The 25,063-nt window shown below is 45.1% G+C and overlaps 1 protein-coding gene across 1 annotated transcript in view; it reads right to left on the reverse strand.

Moving 5' to 3' along the window:
* The window catches only part of veph1 (ventricular zone expressed PH domain-containing 1), a 451,519-nt gene that overhangs the window by 19,636 nt on the left and 406,820 nt on the right, over positions 1-25,063 (reverse strand). Inside the window, exon 13 of the mRNA XM_070883555.1 lies at positions 5,155-5,272. Within this exon, the coding sequence (XP_070739656.1) occupies positions 5,155-5,272 (118 nt within the window). The remainder of the gene's footprint in view (positions 1-5,154; positions 5,273-25,063) is intronic.

The raw sequence follows: 25,063 nt of genomic DNA on the forward strand, positions 1-25,063 counted from the left end.
GCCACAGACCAGGCACAGAGAACTGTGCTGATGCTCTCAGTTGGCTACCATTGCCCATCACCAGGGTGGAAATGGCACAGCCTGCAGACTTGCTCTTGGTGATAGATGCATTTGAAAATGAAAAGTCACCCATTACGGCCAGCCAGATCAGGACCTGTCCCTGGTAAAAAGCAGTGTCCTCCATGGGAGTTGGTCTAGCGTCCCAGCGGAGATGCATGAAGAAATCAAGCCATTCCAGCGGCGCAAAGACGAAATGTCGGGAAAACCAACTCCAATGGTATCTTCCCCCTGACAAAATGCTTAGAACATGGTCATGTCACAACCAACACCTTGTTCCGTCAGAGAGACAAGTACAAGGCTTCACGGCAATACCCTCGTTTCAAACACTGGCATCTGCTCGACTACGTCATCGTCTGAGTGAGGGACCGCAAGGACGTGCGCATCACCCGTGCCACGTCGGGAACTGACGACAGAGGGACAGACCACCGCCTAATCCGCTCAGTCATCTCTATCAAGGTAGCCCCAAAACAGCGGTGACAACAGAAACAATGCCACAGGAAAATCAATGCTGAAGCACTTAAAGACCATGCTAAGAAAGCCCTATTCAGCCAGCACCTCACTACCAACCTGGTGACTCCCAAGGATCCAGAGATGCAGAGTGTCCACAGCGCCTGGTCTGCCCTCAAGGCGTCCATAATTAGCACCTGTGAAGAGACGCTCGGTCACTCGACCAGGAAACACCAAGACTGATTCGATGAGAATGACCAGGAGATCCAGGAGCTAATAAACCGCAAGTGCAAAGCATTCTTGAACAGGAAACAGCAACACAACTCGAGAGCAAGGAAGCAGCTCTACAGAAGTCTGAAGGCTTGAGGCCCAACAAAAAACTCACGACCTAAAGAACAGATGGTGGGTGGAGAAAGCGCAGGAGATCCAGTAACTAGCTGACAACCACGACATGCGAGGATTCTTTAGCACAGTCAAGACACCTACGGCCCAAGCACCCAAGGCCCTACCCCACTCTGGGCCAAGAATGGAGAGGTACTCAACAGGACAGAGAGGCACTCAGTGCCCACTGGAAGGAGCACTTCGAAGATCTCCTTAAGTGAGAATCATTCTTCGCCATGAGTGTCCTTGACTCCATCCTGCAGCAGGCTACCTGCCACCACCTTAGCACAACCCTAGCCCGGCATGAGGTTGAAAAGGTCATCCGACAACTGAAGAACAACAAGACCCCAGAAGCAGATGGAATTCTCCACTGAAGCACTAAAACATGGAGGAGAAGCACTATTGGCATGAATACATGAACTCATTTCTCTTATTTGGAGGAGGAGAGCATGCAGGGGTTCTCGGAGATGCTGTAATCGTGACCATCTTTAAGAAAAGGGACGTCCGTTTGCGGTAATTACAGAAAAGTTTCCTTGCTGTTTGCCGCAGGGAAAGTCATCGCAAGAATCCTCCTCAATCATCTTCTCCCAGTGACTGAAGAGCTCCTCCCAGAGTCGCAATGCGGATTCTGCCCACTAAGGGGCACAGTGGACATGATCTTCATCGCATGTCAAATTCAAGAGAAATGCAGGGAACAACACCAACCACTGTACATGGCTTTCTTTGACCTCACAAAGGCCTTCGACACTGTTAACCATGAGGGATTATGAAGCGTCCTCTTCAAAGTCGGCTGCCCTCAAAAGTTTGTCATCATCCTTTGCCTGACTCATGGTGACATACAAGCCATGATCCTGACCAACGGATCCACCACAGGCCAAATTCATGTATGGACCGGGGTCAAGCATGGCTCTGTGTCATTGCACCAACGCTCTTATCAATTTTCCTTGCTGCAATGCTCCATCTCGCCCTCAGTAACCATACTGCTGGAGTGGAGCTAATCAACAGAACAAATGGGAAACTGATCACCCTCCGTTGCCTCCAGTCCAGATCCAAGGTCGTCCCATCCTCTGTCATCGTGAGTCTGCACACACTCGGAGGCCGAATTCCAAACCATCATCAACACCTTCACAGAAACGTATGAAGCATGGGCCTTACACTAAACAGCCGTAAGGCAAAGGTCCTCTACTAACCTACCCCCGCCACACAGTACTGCCCCCGATTATCAAAATCCACGATGAGGCCTTGGACAATGTGGACCATTTTCCATACCTTGGGAGCCTACTGTCAACAACGGCAGACGTTGATGACAAAGTCCAACACCGCCTTCAGTGTGCCAGTGCAGCCTTCGGTCACCTGAGAAAGCGAGTGTTTGAAGACCAGGACCTCAAACCCGGCACCAAGCTCATGGGTCTACAGAGCAGTAGTGTTACCCGCCCTCCTATATGCTTCAGAGACATGGACTATATACAGCGGGCACCTCAAACACTGGAGAAGTACCACCAATGCTTCCTCCGCAAGATCCTGCAAATCCATTGGCAAGACAGATGCACCAACGTCTGTGTTCTTGCTCAGGCCAACATCCCCAGCATCGAAACATTGACCACGCTTGATCAGCTCCAATGGATGAGCCATATTGTCCGTATGCCCGATATGAGACTCCTAAAACAAACGCTCTACTCGGAGCTCCGACACGGCAAGCAAGTCCCAGGTGGGCAGAGGCAACGCTTCAAGGACACCCTCAAAGCCTCCTTGAAAAAAGTGCAACATCCCCACCGACACTTAGGAATCCCTGGCCCAAGACCACTCAAAGTGGAGGAGAAGCATCCGGGAAGGCCCCGAACACCTCAAGTCTCTTTGCTGTTAGCAAGCGGATGCCAAGCGGAAGGAACGCACAACGGGCCAAGCACCCACCCACCTGTCCCTTCAACCAACATCCCTTCAACCACCATCTGTCCCATCTGTGACAGAGACTGTAGGTCCCGCATCGGACTCATCAGTCACCTGAGAACTCATTTTTAGTGTGGAAGCAAGTCATCCTCGACTCCGAGGGACTGCCTAAGAAGACGACTACAGGAACCAATTTGAAACTGGTACCTTCCTAGAGTGACAAAGGATCATCAGACCAGAGTAATACTGCTTAGTCCCTGCCACTTTCTAATTTAGGAAATGGAGCTTACCCCACTCGTTGAAAATTAAATCTAAGAGATTTGGAACAGAGCACAGGAAAAACTTTTTTTTTTACACAGAGGGTTGTGAAGCTGTGGAATACAATAATGGAGTTAGTTGTTGATGGGTTTGAATTGTCAAGCTGGGTGCTATTTTTCAACAGAAAATATCACAAATCCTACCAGCAAAGATCTAAACTAAAACTAACAAGTTAACTGATGTTAACATGAAAAAAAAATCTTCTGGTTTCAGCCAAAGAGCTCAGTAACTTGCTATCAAAATTGCGTAATCCTATTCCTGATGACAAAGGATGTTGACATCCCTATTTTACCACATTAAAATCTGTAATCAAAGGAGAATGGATTAAATCCAGGGATGAAAAAATTACCAGCAGGAGTGCCACAAAACCTCTTGGTGAACATCCAGGTAGGTATTCAGAATTTGGCTCTTGGAGAAGAATAGAAGTATTTCAGCATCACATCCAAAATATATATATTCCTCATCAAACTCTCTTATTCAAGACTGTTCAGTACCTATCCTTCCTTCCAACTTACTTAATTTTCTGAAATATAAATTGTCAATTTAATTCACAGGATCATAGAACTTTGCAGCACAGAGGAAGGCACTTCACCCATTGAGCTCTCTGAGTTATGCACTCAGCCCCATTCCTTTTATACCCTTTCAATTTTTTCTTTTTCAAATATTCATCCACATCCCATTTAAAAGCTATTATGGATTCTGTTTCCACTACTGTTTTTGGTAGGTCATTCCATGTCCTAATAAACCTCAGCTTAAAAATTCTCTTAAGTCTTCCTTTATTCTTTTGGTGATGATCGTGCATTTATGGGGCTCCAGTTCCTGTCTCATCAACCAGTGGAAACAGCTTTTCCTGACTTAATCCTTGTTAATCCTTGAGCTAGGATGGTTTGGGTCATAATCTTCTCCATGGCAACAATTCATACTGCTCCACAATCAGAGAACAGAAGATTAACTTTTATTGTTTGGGATTGATTTTCCTGTCAGGTAACCCTCACTATATCCCAGCTGCCCCAACCACACAAGTGAAACAGCAGACTATGTAGCAAAATCCAATCAATAAGGGTAAACTTCTCATTTAATTCTGAGATTCAAACTCTCAATTTTCTTGTCCAACACTATCCTGCACAGCACTGTAGCAGCACATCTTTATACATGAAGAAGAAAAACAAATGATTGTGACTTTAGGCTAACAAAACTAAAATATTATTCGAAAAAAGTGCTGTGCAATAATGTACCAACTGAGTTTTACTTTACAAGTTATTGCAAATTTTAATCAAAGATTCCATTAAAACACTTTTGCAAGTGAAGGTATTGAAATGACACCATGGAATAATATTGTATGCATGTGTTTTCCTGAGTTTCTCTCTGCTATTTTGGTGGACGCATTTAAAATAAATACTAGAGAGAGGAATTTCAGAATACATTATGTACATTATTTATTATACTGTGTAATTTTAGGGCTGAAATGTAACAACTTTTAAATTGTGTTTTTGCTTTTGAACAATGTTATTCTAATTCAAATAAAATGTCACACAAAAGCTATTTTCAAACTGTGAACTTTTTTAATCATATTAGAAAAATATAGAGCAAAAATTATCATTGAGGTCCACAGTGAACAGAAGTAGTCCCACAACAGAACTCTGTGGGATACTGCTACCTACTTCCAACCACTCTGGAAAAACTGCCTTTAACTCCTACTCTATGTTCCCTCCCTCCCTTGTAACCACTTTTAAATCCAATTTGCTACCTTCCCCCAATTCTTCTTCAATAGTATGGTACATTGTCAAAGGCTTTCTGAAAATCCACATGTACCACATTTTTTAACAATAACAAAGACACATTTTCATGGTAAGCTTTATGTACAACTACACAAAATAATAATGCAAAAGTAAAATACTGCAGATGCTGGAAATCTGAAATAAAAACAGAAAATGCTGGAAATACTGACAAAAGATCATCAGTCTGAAACTAACTCTGTTTCTCTCTCCACAGATGCTGCCTGACCTGCTGAATATTTCCAGCATTTTCTGTTCTTATTCTACAAAATACTGATATTCTTACCTGTTGCCTTTTCAGGATTGTTGCACATGAAGCACTGCCAGACTCCTGCTTCCTCACTGTAGCCAAATAGGTCAAAAAACCTCACTTCTTCAAGATGCATCTGCAGACTGTCCAGATCCTGTTCAAATATTAATATTAACGTTTATTATGCTTAAATCCTTGTTCATAAAAAAAAGGAGATATTGATAGTTTTGGTTTTTGTTTACTGAGAAATTCAGCTTGTTACCTCAGGAATTCAGATTATACTTTTTGTTCTTTTTGAGAAGGTAAGCATTCATTTTTCTTGCCATATCCTGGATTTCTCAGCAAGAGTTGACAAGATTGGCAACTTGCTTCAAGGTCTAAACTGAAGCTCGGAATTGGCTGCTGTAAGATGTGCAACAATGGTCTAGGGGAAACATTTCGTCACCACAGACTTTTTGTTCTTCCCTCTGGGAAGCAGCTATCGTTCAATGGTTGACTCCCCAACACCATTACATCTTAATGTAAACATTGTTGCAACTCAGACAGCACTTAGAGGATCAATTCATTTTAAGAGTTGCTATTCGATATAACATAAAACAACTCTTTAAAAGGTACGGTACAGAAAATTAAAGAGTGAAATTTAACTTCAGCTAAAAAAATGCCAAACAATATAACTTGATAGCTGCACATTTGACATACAGGGACTAGAATAAGTAAAGTAGCTTTACTAAGATTCTTTATAATTCTATCTCAGGACAAGGACAATACATTTTCTCCTGCAAACTTCAGAGCACTTTGTTTTTGTGCCGGTAGACAGAGTGTCTGATGATGGAGAGAATTTGTATGATAGCTTTTTGGGCTAAACGATTAGATAGGATTGGATAAATTTAATATATCACAGTTCTTCAGTTTGTCGATGTGTGAGAAACTCATCAGCAACAGCTGATTAATTTTGACATTTCCAACACTGACTGCACTTTTACGGCAGGACAATGGTACCTTAAGAGTGAAAGGTTTTGAGGAGCAGTCAAAGGACTGGGGATAGGACTTATGAAGAATAAAACACTGTAGTCATAAATCATATCTCATGAAATCTTCAACGTTGGTTGGAACATGACCTCAGTCGTTTTTGGCAATTCATCTATATGACTGAAATAATAATCAAGGTAAAAGGTAACAGATGGAACCTTGTATAATTAAAGGAATAAGCAGGCAACTCCAAATTTACTCATGCCTCTCTTGCTTAGATTTTACAATGAGATATTAATCCATTCAAGAGATGGTTGGCGCTGGAAAAGTGTACTCCACTTATCATTTGTTCCCATTTGTTTTATGGAACTATGTTTTTACTTTAAATAATCTATTTTTCTAAAGCTGCAATCCATTCCAATTATAAAACATATCCTATTTTTGAATATACAACTATTAAATGTCTAATAAATCCCATTTTACTTTTGAAATATACAATAGAACTCTATAAGTTGTTCTTTGATCTTAGTGACTTAAGGACAATTTTGTGTTATTTTAGATCAAAACAACAAAATAGAAAATCAGGATAACAACAATTTACTATTTTATTCCTGCTCTAGTTTTATGCCAACTTTTTGCCCTGGTAATGTATATGACTCTTTGGGGAGAAATTGGCCTACTTTGCGGCTTCCGCTAGGGGCACAAATGAGTTTGCGACTGGGCACGGCGAGAACAGCACCTCCCACTAAGTTTGGCAGGGGTTTTGCAGCAGCGGTAACACGTCGCGTCCAACTCTGATGCAGCTGGCGATGTTGACATCTCCACCGTGCGCAGTTCCCCTGTAGCGCCCCGGAACAAAAATTGGCCCTTGCCCACTGACAACTTCAGCAATCGGGTTTCAGTTGGATGACGGCTGGAAGAGCGCTATTTAAAGGTGTCAGCATCTGGTTAACCTTTAGTCAACCAATAATGTTTCCTTCTTAGTTTCACATAGGTAGACAGGCGTTTTTACCAAATTGTGCAATCTGCAGTTGAAGGACTGTTATGGGCAGATTTGAAAGTCCAACATTTATAGCGTTTCATGGGGCTGTGCTGGCAATGGACCTCGTGCCCCAGTGTCACCGTCGGACACAACTGAAGCACAGAGAAAGACAGCAAAATGTGGCCAGAGGGAGGAAGGCCAACAGGACTGTCATCAGAAGGCCTTACCCTCACAGGGTTTTCCGGCAGCAGTTCTCCAACATCAATTTCACTGAGGAGCAGTGTGTGTGAAGGCTGCACTTCAGCAAGGATGTGGTCACAGAGCTCTGCCACCTCCTATAACCAGACCTCGAGCCTCAGACCAGGGTGAAGACGGCTCTCTCAGTGGCAGTCAAGGTCACCATCGCGCTCAATTTCTACACCAGTGGATCTGTCCAGTGTGCAGCAGGAGACATCTCCAACATCTCACAGTTTGCCATCCATTGCTGTATCCGCGAGGTCACAGATACTCTCTACAGAAGAAGGAGGGAATACATTTCCTTCCCCATCACAAGAGAGCAGCAGCATGAGTGTGCATGTGGCTTTGCTAGGAAAATGGGGCTCCCCATGATGCAGGGCACCATTGACTGCACCCATGCCGCTTTGTGGGTACCTCATAACAATCCAGAGGTATGCTGTAACCACAAAGGCTACCACTCAATGTGTAGTTGGTGAGCGACCATGCATGTCGAATCCTCACCGCCAATGCCCGCTATTCTGGCAGCAGCCACGATGCATTCATCCTACACCAGACCGGTGTGCCAGCTCTCTTCCAGCCACCACATGAAGCTTGCAGCTGGCTGCTTGGAGACAAGCGCTATCCGCTCTCCGCCTGACTCATGACTCCCCTCCGCTACCCAAACACTCCTGCCCAGTGCTCATGTATTGAGAGCCATATCACCACCAGAACATCATTGAGCAGACCATCGGAGTGTTCAAGCAATGTTTCCATTGTCTTGATCACTCGGGAGGAGTCCTGCAGTACTCGGCTGAGCAGGTGCCCCTTTTCATCGTCATCTGCTGCATGCTGCACAACTTGGCCATCATGAGGGTGCAGCCATTGCCACCAGGCATAGCTCCACCACCTCAGGAGGAGGAGGGGGAGGAGGAATAGGAGCAGCAACAGCAACGATGGAAGAGGCAGGCATTCAATCAGCCTTCTGAAAAGATGGTACTCGACTGCCTCATCAGGCTCCGGTTCCAATGAATTCGAGGCCACCTCCCAATTTCTCTGCACGTCCCCATCATTACATTAATTTCTCATTCCATACCAGAGCCCCAAAACTGAAATGAGACACAGCACCAAATATGCAACATTCCAATTAAAATTTTATCCGAATGCATTAATCTCATATATAAACAACAATTAAATTTACTATTCACCCTTGTGCAAAACCTTATCTCCCCTCTTAATATTGCCTTTACCTATTCTACTGCTACTACTTAGTGTCTCCCCAGTGGCTGCAGTGGTGGAAGGCTGCTGTAGGCCCAGAGACTACAAATGGCCTTGCAGGACGCCCTCGACCAGCTCTAGGCTTGGAAGGTCCGGCTGTAGACTGTACCACCTCAGGCTGGGCAGTGACAGTCTGGGCTGGCTGGATGACAAATAGTGACAAGTGCAATGGCGGAGTGGCAGTGATCGGATCAGGAATGCTGTCATCCTGAGAGAGGACAGCAGGTTTCTGCACCACTGACACATTACGACGCCCTGGGGGGCAGCATCTCGGCATCCTGCTGTGACACCATGAGATTCATGGTCGATTGTGGTGGACCCAGCGACGAGTGCAGCAGTCAGAGCTTGCGTGGCATCCAGCTGAGACTGCATGAGAGCAGTATGAGCTTTGATGCCAGTAACCATTCTCTACATTACAGCACTAAGATGTTGTGTTGCTTCCACCTGTGCTACAATGGAAGCTACCACATCACCCATGTCACGTGTCATGAGGTCTGGGTCCCTACGATCTGGGAGTCCACCATCGTCTGCAGATTGGAAATGGTGGACTCCATGATGTGCGCAGAGCTCTGTCAATGTTGGAGGCGGACTCCTCCACCCTCCTTACCTTTGGCGAGAGGCTCTCAGACACCCTTGCCATTGCACCTATCATCTTGGAGTGCATGGCCATCATCCTTATTGTGAATGCCTCCTCATTGATGTCCTCATCTGAGACCTGTGCAGCAGAATTTGCGCACGTTCTCTCTCTCTCTGGGGAGCTGGTCCCGAGCTACCCTTTTCCTTGGCTTTGTTGCAGCCTGCTCATCCCCAGTGCATCACCCAGTGCAGACACTTCTACTAAGCTTGCCTCTAACGACCACGTAGTGGCAGTCTCTGAGGTGGTGCCTGCGGGTGAGATAATGCAGTGACCTGGTGCTTGGGTCCCCCTCCTCTTCTATTTGTCACTCTCATTTGGGTGCTCAGGGACAGGCTGGACATCTGCTGGCTGATTATCTGAAAGCATAAAGGCACAAGCCTCGCGTTAAGGTGAGGGCAGGGGGGCAGGAATGGAGCAAGAAAGGCAGACAGTATCAGGAGCTGGAAAGTGATAAAGCTTCTGGTGTGAGGGGGAAGTGGGATAAAAAAGGAGAGGGGATGAAAATACCATTGTTATGAGTCCAGCTATGTGTCTGGGAGATATGCCTGCAATCGTTTAATAGCTGTGAATATAGGCAAGGTACGAGATGATGTGAGTTTGAGTAGGTGAGATGTTTTGTGGGTGAGTGGTGCTATGCGCAGTGTGCACAGACAGGTTCAAATGCTGGTCTGAAGGACCTGTTGAAGCATGTAAAGCACTTTGACCACCCGACCAAGGTCGTTGAATTTTTTATGGCACTGTGTCAGGCTGCGTTCCACTACTGGCCGAGACCTCCTGTGCCACTTCTCTCCACATTGCCCTGAAGACTCAGGGCAATGGCCTCCTTCCACTGGCTGGGAACAGCGCATCCCTCCTTTGCTCCACTGCAGCCACCAATGCCTTCAATGCGACGTCAGTGAACCGACGAGTTCTCTCCCTGGGATTTTGATTGGGTGCAGCCATAGCCATGAGGTGTGTCACTTGCTTTCAGGTCGACTTCAGTTCCAGGAATGCTGAAAACGAGCAGCTGCACATTGTAATAACCTCCCCTTTAAGAGCTGGAATGAGTCAGCGTGAAGGATTGAAGGATGGTTGCTGAATGCAAGTCTCCTGAAATTCGATAGTGCTCTGATGGTAGTGCCCCTGTAGCACCCTACTGAGGTCATTAGCACTTAATTTAGCGCCCCCTTCCTTCCTGGGCGCCAAAGCCCAATTTAGAAGAAGTTCAGAATCCTTCGCGTCTGGCACTAAATTTTCAAAATTTAAAAAGTTACCCGAATTTCCGCCCCCACCCGCCCCGCCCCTGTTACCTTAGTGGGGAGACTACTTATATCCTATCGATTGCCAGTGCCACCATGGAACTGGTGATAGAGATGCAAGAGAAAAATACACGTTTACTTGTCACCTAACATTCCCTTTCATCATTCAATTCTCTTCAGTTTTATAAAAAGACTTGTATTTATATAACACCCTTCATGGCCTCAGGACATCTCAAAATGCTTTACAGATAATGATGTACTTTTACAAAATGTAGAAAACGCGGCAGCCAATTTGCGCACAGCAAGGACCCACAAACAGCAATGTGATAATGACCAGAAAATTACCTAATTTCCAGTCAGCGGTGAAGCGAAGGTGCTTGCTGCTGATCTCGTAGAAAGCTGCCCTCAGCCTTCAATGAGGTCAGCGGCGATCTCTGTGGTGAAAACTTGAGTTTTTTTTATGTGTATTTAGCGCTGTGAATAGGGGATTCTTAACGAGATGCAGCAGTGACATCATCAAGCTTTTTAAGCAGCCAATCACATTGAAGAATTCTCACAGGCAGAAAATCAGGAAATAAAACGCAGTTTCTAGCCTTACTTTTTAAAAATGTTGAGGGGAGCGAAATAAAGATTGGGACTTTCACCTGGGGATAAAGTAGAAGCTGAAATATCATGAACAAACTTTAAAAAAAAATGTAAAAAATGTAAGTTTTAACATAATGGAGAAAATTGACACCTCACAAATATAAAAATGTGTTTTGCAGGGCTAAAACTTCTGTTTAGCAGTCAATGCTCTGTTAAAACCCTAGTTGTTACACCAAGTCCAACAAGGCTTAACATTTAATGGGGTTTTTATCAACGATATTAGCGTGGAAAAGCACAAGTTTTCATCAGTTTCATGGATTGCCAGCATTGGGGTGGGGGTGGGGTCCACAGCGCAGCCAGTGTCGGATCAGTGAATGACTGACCGCAACTTCAGGATTTCCACATTTAGATGTGCATGCGCTACATCCTGAAATTATGGTCAGTTGCAGAGGGGTAATGATGGCGAACGCTGATAGCTTGTTGTCATTACCCACCGCAAAATCCGGGCCATTCTGTTTTAGTAAAGTTGGTTGAGGGATAGATATTGCCCAGGACACCAGGGAGAATTGGTGCTCTTCTTCAATTAGTGTCATGGGATCTTTTATGTCCAGACAAGCCCTCGGTTTAATATCTCATCCAAAAGACAGCACTACCAACAGTGCACCACTCCCTCAGTGCTGCACTGGAGTGTCAGCCTAGATCTGTGCTTAGGCCTCTGGAGTGGGACATGAACCGACAACCTTTTGATTCAGATACAAGATTACTGCCACTGACCCATGACATAGCTATTTATGAACCATCATTAGAGTAGAATATGCAATGAAGCAGTAACCACGTCAGTTTTAAAACTAATAACATTTATATTTAATTAATTTTGTCTCAATCACTATAATTTCAATTTTATTTAGATTGGAGGTCAGCCAGTTAATTTCTAGCAGTATCTGCGGCTCAGTTCTCCCCTGGATTTCGGGTCAGGTGCCCAACACCATACATGCTAAACCTGGCGGTGAATCCCAAAATTTGAGATGGCAGTGGCAATTGGCACCGTAGACAGAAGTGTAATTGCTCTGTTGGCTCCGAATTGGAGTTTTAATCTTCTGTAGGAATTTTTTTGGCAGTTTCAATCTTGTTAAAGTGAATTAAGGTTGGTATGTTGTATTACTGGCAGTCCTCGCTGCTGAATTCTACTTAAATACTCCAATTGCCGTTTGTCATTAATTTTAATTGGAGTAAAAATAATGGCAGTACAAAAAATGCTGAACAATAAGAATCATAGAATCACAGAATGGTTACAGCACAGAAGGAGGCCATTTGACCCATCAAGCCCATGCCAGCTCTCTGCAAGAGCACTTCAGCTAATCCTATTCCCCCGCCTTTTCCCTGTAGCCCTGCAATTTTCTTTTCCTTCAGTAACTTATCCAATTCCCTATGAAAGGCACGATTGAATGTGCCTCCATTATCCTTTAAGGCAGTGAATTCCCGATCCTAGCCACTCGCTGTGTAAAAAAGTTTTTCCTCATGTCACCTTTGGTTCTTCTGCCAAACACCTTAAATTGGCATCCTCTGGTTCTTGACCCTTCTGCCAATTGGAACAATTTCTCTCTACCTACTCTGTCTAGACCCCTCAGGATTTTGGTGTTTGTTTGGTGTTATCACTGGTGGACATAAAAGCCTGTGCTATCGCAATGGCCTTACTGAGGGTCGGTGTCTCTACAGTCAAAAGTTTTCATTGGATGGTCTCGTGGTCAGTGCCCAGTACAAAAAAATCTCTGAGCATTTGCTCCAGGTAGCCAACAAACTCACATTGTCCTGCAAGTCACCTTAGCTTGGCGACGTAGCTCACCACTTCCTGACCTTCAGATTGCTAGTACGTGTAGAACCGATACCTAGCCATCAGCACTCTCTCCCTCGGGTTAAGATGCTCCCGAACCAGTGTACACAGCTCCTCATATGACTTATCTGTAGGTTTCACTGGAGCCAGAAGATTCTTCATGAGGCTGTAGGTCGGTGCCCCGCAGACCGTGAGGAGGACCGCTCTCCTTTTTGCAGCGCTTCCTTCTCCGTCCAGCTCGTTGGCTACAAAGTACTGGTCTAGCCGTTCGACATAGACTTCCCAGTCCTCACCCTCCAAGAACTTCTCCAGGATGCCCACAGTTTGCTGCATCTTTGCGTTGGATCCGTATACTCGTCGCCAGTTATTGTGTTCCTAACACAGATGAGACTGCACACAGGGGGGTTAAAGTAACAGTGACCTCAGTCTTTATTAAGACACTCCAGAGTGCTGGGATCCCTTGGGACTTCAGGGAATGCGCTCCCTGGTGGCGGAACATGGGAGTGCATGCTTTACAGATACACATCACAATGACGTCATCACCAGAGCCGCAGCGGCCCCGGGTGTGACCAGTGGGGACGCAGCGCTAATGCATTCACACCTCCGCTTACTCCCGTACAATTTCACAAGAGCCGGTAGTGCCCCTACCCCCCTGGGCAAAAATAGTTTCGCTAACAGGAGGCACAGAACAGGGGAACTTCGGCCCATAAATGCTTAAAGTACAATGCTTTTCATGTAAAGCATTTTCCTGTACTTACCTTCCAAGGTGTGTATTTCTTCTTGTGGGTGTTCTAACTCTACTTCCCCATCTAACACCTTCTTATCTCAAGATGTATCTGCAGACAATACCACATTTGCTGCAGCTTCAGGGCTGCCAGATGAAGGCAGCTTGCTATATGCAAGTAATCTGAATGAGCCTGTACCAGTCTGGTGTGAAATGTTGTTGTCCCTCCTTGCAAGGAATTATGACATCCCATGCACGGACACTGCTTTGCAAACCAGAGGACAGGATCTCAAACAGTGCTTGGAACTGCATATAAGTGATGTTTGCCGTTCAACAATCATAAAATCATAGAACCATAGAAATATACAGCACAGAAGGACATTCAGCCCACTGTGCCTGTGCCGGCTGAAAAAGAGCTATCCAGCCTAATCCCACTTTCCAGCTCTTGGTCCGTATCCTTGTAGGTTACAGCACTTCAAGTGCATATCCAAGTACTTTGTAAATGAAATGAGAGTTTTGGCCTTTCAGGTAGTGAGTTCCAGACCCCCACCACCCTCTGGGTAAAAAAAGTTCTCTTTAACTCCCCTCCAATCCTTCTACCGATTACTTTAAATCTATGCCCCCTGGTTATTGACCTCTCTGCGAGGGGAAATAGACTCTTCCTATCCACTCTATCTAGGCTCCTCATAATTTTATACACCTCAATCAAGTCCCCCCTCAGCCTCCTCTGTTCCAAAGAAAACAAACTCAGTCTGTCCAATCTTTTCTCATAGTTAAAATTCTCCAGTCCTGGCAACTTCCTGGCAACGCCCTGCAAAATCCCACTGGAAACAGCCTTCGAGTCACAAAAACACCATCGACCATTATTTTTTGCTTCCTGCCACTGAGCCAATGCTGGATGCAACTTGCCACTTTCTCTTGGATCCAATGGGCTTTTACTTTTTTGACCAACCTGCCATGTGGGACCTTTTCAAAGGCCTTGCTAAAATCCATGTAGACTACATCAAGTGCACTACCCTCATCGACCCTCCTCATTACCTCCTCAAAAAATTCAATCAAGTTAGTCATACACGACCTTCCCTTAACAAATCCATGCTGACTGTCCTTGATTAATCCGTGTTTTTCTAAATGATGATTTATACTGGCCCTCACAAGTTTTTCCAATAGTTTTCCCATCGAGGTTAGACTGACTGACCTGTAATTACATAGAAACATAGAAATTTACAGCACAGAAGAAGCCATTTTGGCCCATCGTGTCCACGCCAGCCGACAAAGAGCCGCACGGTCCTCGGTCAGCAGCTCTGAAAGTTACATATAAACCTATGAACAATGGCAGAGAGGTAAAGAGCACCCAATCCAATCAGTCTACCCCACACAACTGCGACACCCTTTGCACTGAAACATTCTACATTCCACCCCAACCCGAGCCATGTGACCTCCTGGGAGAGGCAAAGGCCAGATAAAAACCCAGGCCAATTGGGGGGAAAAAAATCTAAGAAAATTCCTCTCCGGCCCATCCAGGCGATCAAAACTAGTCCAGGAGATCACCCTGGCCGTATTCGATTCCCTGCAGTACTTACCATTGTAGCTGCGCCGTCCAACAAAAGGTCATCCAGTCTAATCCCAATTACCAGCTCTAGGTCCGTAACCCTGTAGGTTACAGTACTTTAAGTGCCCATCCAAGCATCTTTTAAATGTGGTGAGGGTTTCTGCATCCACCACCCTTCCAGGCAGTGTGTTCCAGACCCCCCAAACCCTCTGCATGAAGAAGCTTCCCCACAAATTCCCTCAGAACCTTCCACCAACCACCTTAAAACTATGCCCCCTCGTAATTGACCCCTCCACCAAGGGAAATAGGCCCTTGCTATCCACTATATCCAGGCCCCTCAAAAGTTTGTACACCTCAATGAGGTCTCCTCTCACTGCCTCTGATCCAATGAGAACAAACCCAGCCTATCCAATCTGTCCTCATAGCTAAGATTCTCCATTCTCGTAGCATCCGAGTAATTCTCCTCTGCATCCTCTCTAGTGCAATGACCTTCTCTAGTAATGACTCCAAGTCATAGTCAACGTATTCACTGAGGCATACGAAAGCATGGGCCATACACTAAACATCAGTAAGACAAAGGTCCTCCACTAATCTGTACCCGCCGCACAGCACTGCCCCCCAGTCATCAAGATCCATGGCGTGGCCCTGGACAAAGTGGACCATCTCCCATACTTTGGGAGCCTCTTATCAACAAGAGCAGACATTGATGATGAGATTCAACACCGCCTTCCAATGCACGAGTGCAGCCTTCAGCCACCTGAGGAAAAGAATGTTCATAGACCAGGCTCTCAAATCTGCCACCAAGCTCATGGTCTACAGGGCAGTAGTAATACCCGCCCTCTTGTATGGCTCAGAAACATGGACCATGTACAGTAGACACCTCAAGTTGCTGTAGAAATATCACTAACGATGTCTCCGCAAGATCCTACAAATCCCCTGGGAGGACAGATGCACCAATGTTAGCGTCCTCGAACAGGCCAACATCCCCAGCATTGAAGCACTGACCACACTTGATCAGCTCCGCTGGGCAGGCCACATAGTTTGCATGCCAGGCACGGGACTCCCAAAGCAAGCGCTGTACTCGATACTCCTTCAAGGCAAAGGAGCCAAAGATGGGCAGAGGAAATGTTACAAGGGCACCCTCAAAGCCTCCCTGATAAAGTGCAGCATTCCCACTGACACCTGGGAGTCTCTGGCCAAAGACCGCCTTAAGTGGAGGAAGTGTGTCCGGGAGGGCGCTGAGCACCTCGAGTCTCATCACCGAGAGCATGCAGAAATCAAGCGCAGGCAGCGGAAAGAGCATACGGCAAAATAGTCTCACCCACCCTTTCCCTCGACGACTGTCTGTCCCACTGTGACAGGGATGTGGTTCTCGTATTGACTGTTCAGCCACCTAAGGACTCATTTTAAGAGTGGAAGCAAGTCTTCCTCGATTCTGAGGGACTGCCTATGATGATGAGTGCAATCATGTCCTTCCTACAATACGGCGACCAGAACTGCATGCAGTACTCCAGCTGTGGCCAAACCAGAGTATTATACAATTTAAGCATAACATTCCTGCTCTTGTATTCTATGCCTCAGCCAATAAAGGCAAGCATTCCGTCTGCCTTCTTAACCACCTTATCCACCTGGCCTGCTACTTTCAGGGATCTGTGGACAAGCACTCCAAGGTCCCTTTGTTCATCTACACTATTAAGTGGCCTACCGCTTAATCTATATACCAGTTCCTTGTTAGCCCTCCCAAAGTGCATTTCCTCACATTTCTCCAAATTAAATTCCATTTGCCACTGCTCTGCCCACCTGAGCAGTAGATTGATATCCTCCTGCAGTCCATGACTTTCCTTTTCAATATCAACCACACAGCCAATTTTAGTGTCATCTGCAAACTTCTTAATCATACTCCTTATATTCAAATCTAAATCATTGATATACACTACAAAAAGCAAGGGACCCAGTATTGAGCCCTGCGGAACCCCACTGGAAACATCCTTCCAATCACATAAACATCCATCAACCATTACCCTTTGCTTCCTACCTCTAAGTCAATTTTGGATCCAACTAGCCACTTTCCCCTGTATCCCATCGGCTTTAACCTTCGTGACCAGTCTACCATGTGGGACCTTATCAAAAGCTTTGCTAAAGTCCATATACACTACATCGTATGCACTACCCTCATTGACCCTCTTGGTTACCTCCTCAAAAAATTCAATCAGATTAGTCAAACACGATCTCCCTTAACAAATCCGTGCTGGCTGTCCCTAATTAATCCTTACCATTCCAAATGTAGATTTATCCTGTCTTTCAGGATTTTTTCCAATAATTTTCCCACCACTGAGGCTAGGCTGACAGGCCTGTAATTACTCAGCCTATCCCTTTCTCCGTTCTTAAACAAGGGTACTACATTAGCAGTCCTCCAATCCTCAGGTACCACGCCCAAATCCAAAGAGGACTGGAAAATGATGGTCAAGGCCTCTGCTATTTCTTCTTTTACTTCACTCAACAGCCTGGGATGCATTTCATCCGGACCTGGAGACTTACCTACTTTCAAAGCTGCTAAACCCCTTAATACCTCCTCTCTCACTATATTTATTTCATCCAGAAATTCACACTCCTCCTCGATAGCAGAATCTGCATTGCCCCTTTCCTTTGTGAAAACAGACACAAAGTATTCATTAAGAACCATACCAACATCTTACGCCTCCACATAAAGATTACCCTCATGGGCCCCAAGTTTCGTGCCGTGGCGTAAACGGCGCAACTCCGAGCTGGGCGCCTGTTTTTCGCGGCGAAAACTGCGCCTAAAAAAAAGTCCAATATTCTCGAGCTCCTGTCTGCTTGGGGGTGGAGCCTAACACACACGCTGATTTTCTAAGTAGCAGGGGGCGGGTACAATTTAAATTAGCCTTCATGGTGCCGGCAACCCTGCGCACATTGGCACTCGGCCATTTTTAAAAATACTGCAGAAAAAGTGAAGATTTGTTTCTTGGACCCCTGCAAAGGCTTGTAATTTAATTTTTTTTGATATTTCTGTGTGTGAGGGAGTGCTTTTAGCAGCACTGCTGAATAAATCACCTGCTGAAATCAGTGAGTTCAGCTTTTCACTGCTAAACTTGCAGAACCGATGCTGCATTGGTGCATGCAAAGTAAGGACTGTGTGTTTGGAGAAATAAGAGTGCCAATTCAACTTTGCAATAATACGTGGTGTTGACAATGCAGCACCCATTCTGCAAATTTAAATATAAAACTGTCGATGTGGCTGCCTCTCCCTGTCCAAATGGCCTCAGTCCCCCTCACAGCTCGAAGGCTGCTGCTGTATCTTCGGCTGCCGGCCAGCCACTGACGCTGCTGATATCCTATGGCCGAATGGCCTCACGTCCGTCCGCTGCTGATTCTTTGGCTGCCGGCCAGCCACTGACGCCGCTGCTATCTCATGGCCGAATGGCCTCACATCGGTCCGCTGATTCTTCGGCTGCCGGACAGCCACTGACGCCGCTGATATCTCATGGCCGAATGGCCTCAGGTCCGTCCGGTGCTGCTTCTTCGCGGCCAGCCACGAAGAGAATGAAGGCCTGCCTCAAGCACTGAAGCTCAGCTCGAAGCTTGCTGCCGCTGCCGTCGAGACACTGACGCCACACCGCTGCCTGTCTCCAACATGAAAGGCCTGCCTGAAGCACTTTCACACAGGTAGGAACATGGTTTATTTAATCTTTTCTTTGCTTATAAATTTTTATTCAGCTTGGATTTATTTGTATAATATTTGTATAAGTATAACTAAGGATTGATTGTAGAATTTAATGACTTCCCTTCCCCCCCTCCACCTCGTTCCCTACGCCTAATTTGTAACCTACGCCTGATTTTCTAAAGTGTAGACAAGGTTTTTTCGAGCGTACAAAAATCTTCACTTACTCCATTCTAAGTTAGTTTGGAGTAAGTTTTCACTCACGAAACTTTGAAATCAGGCGTAAGTGGCCGGACACGCCCCCTTTTGAACAATAAATTCTGTTCCAAAGTGAAACTGTTCTACCTGACTAGAACTGGAGCAAACTAAATGTGGAGAATTCCGATTTCTAAGATACTCCGTTCTACACCAGTTGCTCCTAAAAATCAGGAGCAAATCATGTGGAAAATTGGGGCCATGGTCTCTAATAGGCCCTACCCTTTCTTTAGTTACTCTCTTGCTGTTAATATATTTATAGAACTTCTTTGGGGTTTCTTTAATTTTACTAGCCAAGAATTTTTCATGCTCTCTCTTAGCATTCCTAATATCCTTTTTAATTTTACCTCTTAACCTTCTATATTCCTCCAAAGGTTCTGGAGTATTTAGCTGTCGATATATGACATAAGCTTCCCTTTTTTTTCTTTATCCTCCCCAGCAAGTCCCTAGACATCCAGGGGGCTCCAGGGGGCTATTCCCAGCATTTTTCTTTAAGGGCACATGTTTGGCCTGAGCCCTCCAGATCTACTCCTTACTCGGTCTATTCCTTTCTCCCTTTTTAAACAATGGCACAATGTTAGCAGTCGTCCAGTCCACTGGCACCACGCTTGTAGCCAGCGATTGGCCTTTCCCCAATCGAAAACTTTTACACCTGGTCTATCGTTGTCCTTTTCCATAACTATGCTAAATGATTACAACAATCAAAATGCTCTCCCACTAATACCCCTTCCACCTGCCCAACTTCATTCCCTAAAACTAAGTCCAGAACCGTCCCCTTCTCTTGTTGCACTTGTTATGTACTGGCTAAAAACATTATCCTGATTGCACTTTACAAATTTTGAGTCCTCTATTCTTTTTACACTAATTATATCCAAGTTATTATTAGGGTAGTTGAAATCCCCTACTATTACTGCCCTACTGTTTTTGCATTTCTCAGACATTTGCCTACATATTTGCTCTGCTGCCTCTGACTGAAAATTACATTTACGTTTATTTCCAGATTTCTTTTAAACTGAATTTGAATTCTCAAACTTCCATGGTGGGATTTGAAGTCACATTCTTCTGGATTATTAGTCCAGGGCTCTGGATTACTAGTCCAGTAACATAACTATTACACTGCTGTACCCTTTCATTACAATGTCTTGCGTTTTCTCCCTGAGGCGCTGCACTCTTTCCATCAAATAACTAAAGCTGGCCTTGGTAGCTTCTTGCACTTTGGCACTCAATGTATCCAGAACAACAGCATATGCAGGCGTTACACTTGAACACACTGTCGCTATGCACCCACAGATTTTGGGTGCATGTGTGTTCACCATGTCAATATGGATTTGGGAAAACCACTGCTTCATCTGTACTTCTGCATAGCACCAATCTTGCATTTAAAATATGCTCCTTGGAGCAGAGTGACTCTTTGGAATCACATGTTACAGTATCCTCCGTTACAAGGGATCTGCACAGAGATCTCCAATCCTAAGCATCACATAACTGGCAAATGGCTTAAATCTCTGTAAAGAGCCTGCTGCCTTCTGTACAAGTTTTCAGCAGGCTTAGACTTGCCTGTAATATATGCTCTGTCACAGGGTCATCCACAATATTAATTATCCATCTTTATGCCCACTCTGAAATCTTTATTCAACTCATTCCAATATAGTGTTCCAGAATTCAATGAATAGAATCATAGAATGGTTACAGCACAGAAGGAGGCCATTCGGTCAGTAGAGCCCATACCGGCTCTCTGCAAGAGCCCTTCAGCTAGTCCCACTCCCCCGCCCTTTCCCCTGCAAATATTTTTTCTTCAGGTACTTATCTAATTCCCTTTTGAAAATCACAATTGAATCTGCCTCCACCACCCTGTCAGGCAGTGCATTCCAGATCATAATCACTCGCTGCATAAAAAGGTTTTTCTTCACATCGCCTTTGATTCTTCTGCCAATCACCTTAAATTTGTGTCCTCTGGTTCTCGACCCTTCCGCTAATAGGAACAGTTTCTCCCCATCTACTCTGTCTTGACCCATGATTTTGAACACCTCTATCAAATCTCCTCTCAACCTTCTCTGCTTTAAGGAGAACAACCCCAGCTTCTCCAGGCTATCCACGTAACTGAACTCCCTCATCCCTGGAACCATTCTTGTAAATCTTTTCTGCACCCTCTCTAATGCCTTCATATCCTTCCTAAAGTGCGGTGCCCAGAATTGGACACAATACTCCAGTTGAGGCCGAACCAATGTTTTATAAAGGTTCATCATAACTTCCTTGCTTTTGTACTCTCTGCTTCTGTTCATGAAGCCCAGTGCTTTTTTAACCACTTTCTCAACCTGGCCTGCCAGCTTCAACGATTTGTGTACATATACCCCCAGGTCTCCCTGTTCCTGCATCCTCTTTAGAATTATACCCTTTAGTTTTTATTGCCTCTCCCTGTGGAAAATAACCTGTGGCAATTATGGTCATTTGGGGCTGGCTATTTAGGACTGAAATGAGGAGAAACTTCTTCACTCAAAGGGTGGTGAATCTTTGGAATTCTCTACCCCAGAGGGCAGTGGAGGCTCAGTCTTTGAGTATATTCAAGACAGAGAGCGATAGATTTTTGGGTATTAAGGGAATTAAGCGATATGGGGATAGTGCAGGAAAGTGTTGAGATTGAAGATCAGACATGATCTCATTGAATGGTGGAGCAGGCTCGGGGGGCCGAATGGCCTTCTCCTGCTCCTAATTCTTAAGTTCTTATGTTCTTATGCTGGAACAAATAACATAGGTAGGAACAGGGAGGAGGTCCTGCTCAAACAATTTGGCCCCTCAAGCCTGCTCCAGCATTCAATAAGATCATGGCTGATCTGATCATGGACTCAGCTCCACTTCCCTGCCTGCTCCCCATAATGCTTTACTCCCTATTAGAAGTTAGGCTCGAAATGAAAAAGCAAGACCTCGAGCGTAATAATCTCTGCAAATTGGCAAAGAAGCAGACAGATCAGGAGAATTAAAATGTGGCTAAATGGCAGATGTGAGAATGAGGGGTTCCTTTTCATGGGACACTGTACTGACATAGTAGGGATTACTGTAATGTGGCTATAGAAACATCAAGATTGGGAATTAAACATTGCAGGGTTTAACATATTTAGAAAAGAGAGAGAGGAAAAAAATGAGGTGGAGTACCTGTACTTATTAGGGATAACATAACAGCAATAGACAAACATAGAATCCATATGGATAGAGATAAAAGATAATAAAGGACCAACCACACTAATAAGTGTAGTCTATAGACCACCTAATAATAGAAGGGAGGTGGAGGAAGAAATATGCAGACAAATTAGGGAAATGAGTAAAAAACATAGAATAATAATCATGTGGGATTTCAAATACGCTGATATTAATTGGATGGAGGATAAGGGGGATAAGGGAATGGAGTTCCTACAATGTGTACAGGACTCCTTTCGAACCCAATATGATAAAAAGCGAAACAAGGGAGGATTCGCTATTGGATCTTGTAATGGGGTATAAACCAGAGCAGATAAGAGAATTAAAAGTAGGGGAACATCTCGATAATAGTGACCATAATATAATACGCTTTAAGATGATAATTAAGAAGGACATCAGTATGATGAAAACTAAGATAATAGATTGGAGAAAAGCTGATTTTGAGGGGCTCAAAATAGAACTTGGGAAAATAACATGGGCAACAATATTGGCAAAAAAATTATGTATAACAGCAAGGGGAAACATTTGAAACTGTGTTCAACATACTGCAGGAACAATATATCCCACTGAAAGGAAAGAACAAACTAAACACTAATGAGACTCCATGGATGAATAAAGCCATAAGATAACAATTGAGAGTAGGGAAAGAGGCATACTTTAAGTGCATAGAAAGCAGAGGGGTGCATGATAAGGGAGAGTACGAAAAGCTTAGGAGTGAAGTCAAAAAAACAATTAGGAAGGCAAAGAGGAACTATGAAATTAAATTATCATGGAACATAAAACAAAATAGTAAAATATTTTACAGGCATATCAATTAAAAAGGAAGGTTGAGATGGGTCTAGGGCCATGAAGGGATAGATAGGATTTTACCACAGGTAACGATTGAGAGATGGCAGAAATATTAAATAATTATTTTGCTTCAGTATTTACCATGGAGATAGAACAGGTGGACATGACATTGTGTGATAAGATTAGTAATGAGATAAGTACATTTAAAATAAAAAAGGGAATATATTAAATAAACTAATCAAACTCATGTAGAACAAAACCCCGATTCCATCATCATCATAAGCAGTCCCTCGAAATCGAGGAAGACTTGCTTCCACTCTAAAAATGAGATCTCAGGTGACTGTACAATAAATATGGGACAGACAGTCGTTAGTGGAAAGGGTGGGTGGGGAGTCTGGTTTGCCGCACGCTCCTTCTGCTGTCTGTGCTTGTTTTCTGTATGCTCTCGGCGACGAGACTCGAGGTGCTCAGCGCCCTCTGGATGCTCTTCCTCCACTTAAGGCGATCTTTGGCTAGGGATTCCCAGGTGTCAGTGGGGATGTTGCATTTTATCAAGGAGGCTTTGAAATGTTTCCTCTGGCTACCTGGGGATCGTTTGCCGTGTAGGAGTTCCGAGTAGAGTGCTTGCTTTGGGAGTCTTCTGTCGGGCATGCGGACGATGTGGCCCACCCAACAGAGTTGGTCGAGTGTGGTCAGTGCTTTGATGCTGGGAATGTTGGCCTCATCAAGAACACTGATGTTGGTGCATCTATCCTCCCAGAGGATTTGCAGGATCTTGCGGAGACAGCGTTGGTGGTATTTCTCCAGTGATTTGAGGTGTCTACGGTATATGGTCCATGTCTCTGAGCCATGTAGGAGAGCGGGTATCACTACAGCCCTGTAGACCAAAAGCTTGGTGCCAAATTTGAGATCCTGGTCTTCGAACACTCTCTTCCTCAGGCGATCGAAGGCTGCACTGGCGCACTAGAGGCGGTGTTGGACCTCGTCATCGATGTCTGCCCTTGCTGATATTAGCTCCCAAGGTATGGAAAGTGGTTCATGTTGTTCAAGGCCACGCTGTGGATTTTGATGACTGGGGGCCAGTGCTGTGTGGTGGGGTCAGGATGGTGGAGGACCTTTGTCTATAGCTATTTAGTGTAAGGCCCATGCTTTCGTACGCCTCGGTGAAGATGTTGACGATGGCTTGGAGTTCGGCCTCTGAACGTGCGCAGACGCAAGCGTCGTCCCCGTACTGTAGTTCGATGACAGAGAATGGGACGACCTTGGATCTGGCCTGAAGGCAACGAAGGATGAACAGGTACCCACTGGTTCTATAGTTTAATTCCATTCCAGCGGAGAGCTTGTTGAGTGTAAGGAAGATCGAGAAGAGGGTTGTCACGATGATGCAGCCCTGCTTGACCCCAGTCCGGACGTGGATTGGGTCTGAGGTGGATCCGTTGGTCAGGATCACGGCTTGCATGTCGTCATGAAGCAGGCAGAGGATGGCAACAAACTTTTGGGAGGAACCGAAACGGAGGAGGTCGCTCCATAGTCCCTCATGGTTGACAGTGTCAAAGGCCTGTGTGAGGTCAAAGAAGGCCATGTACAAGGGTTGGTGCTATTCCCTGCATTTCTCTTGCAGTTGTCATGCCGTGAAGATCATGTCCGTTGTACCGGGTCGTGGACGGAATCCGCATTGTGACTCTGGGAGGAGCTCTTCAGCCACAGGGAAAATACGGGTTGAGGAGGATTCGAGCGATTACTTTCTCAGTGGCCGACAACAGGGAGATTCCTCTGTAGTTGCCGCAGTCGGACTTGTCCCCTTTTTTAAAGATGGTCACTGTTATATATGTGAACTTGTATTTACTCTGTACAGCCACCAGAGGGCTCATCCCCTGGAGACCCAAGGGATCCCATAATCCCTTGGCAGCACAGGTATTTAAGGAGGCCTTACAGGTTGGAGAAGCATTCTGGAGACCTGCAATAAAAGACTAAGGTCACACTTTACTTTGAGCTCACAGTGTTCAGTCTGACTCTTTCTCCAT

This window comes from Pristiophorus japonicus, chromosome 6 (genome assembly GCF_044704955.1).
Source record: "Pristiophorus japonicus isolate sPriJap1 chromosome 6, sPriJap1.hap1, whole genome shotgun sequence".
NCBI lineage: Eukaryota > Metazoa > Chordata > Chondrichthyes > Pristiophoridae > Pristiophorus > Pristiophorus japonicus.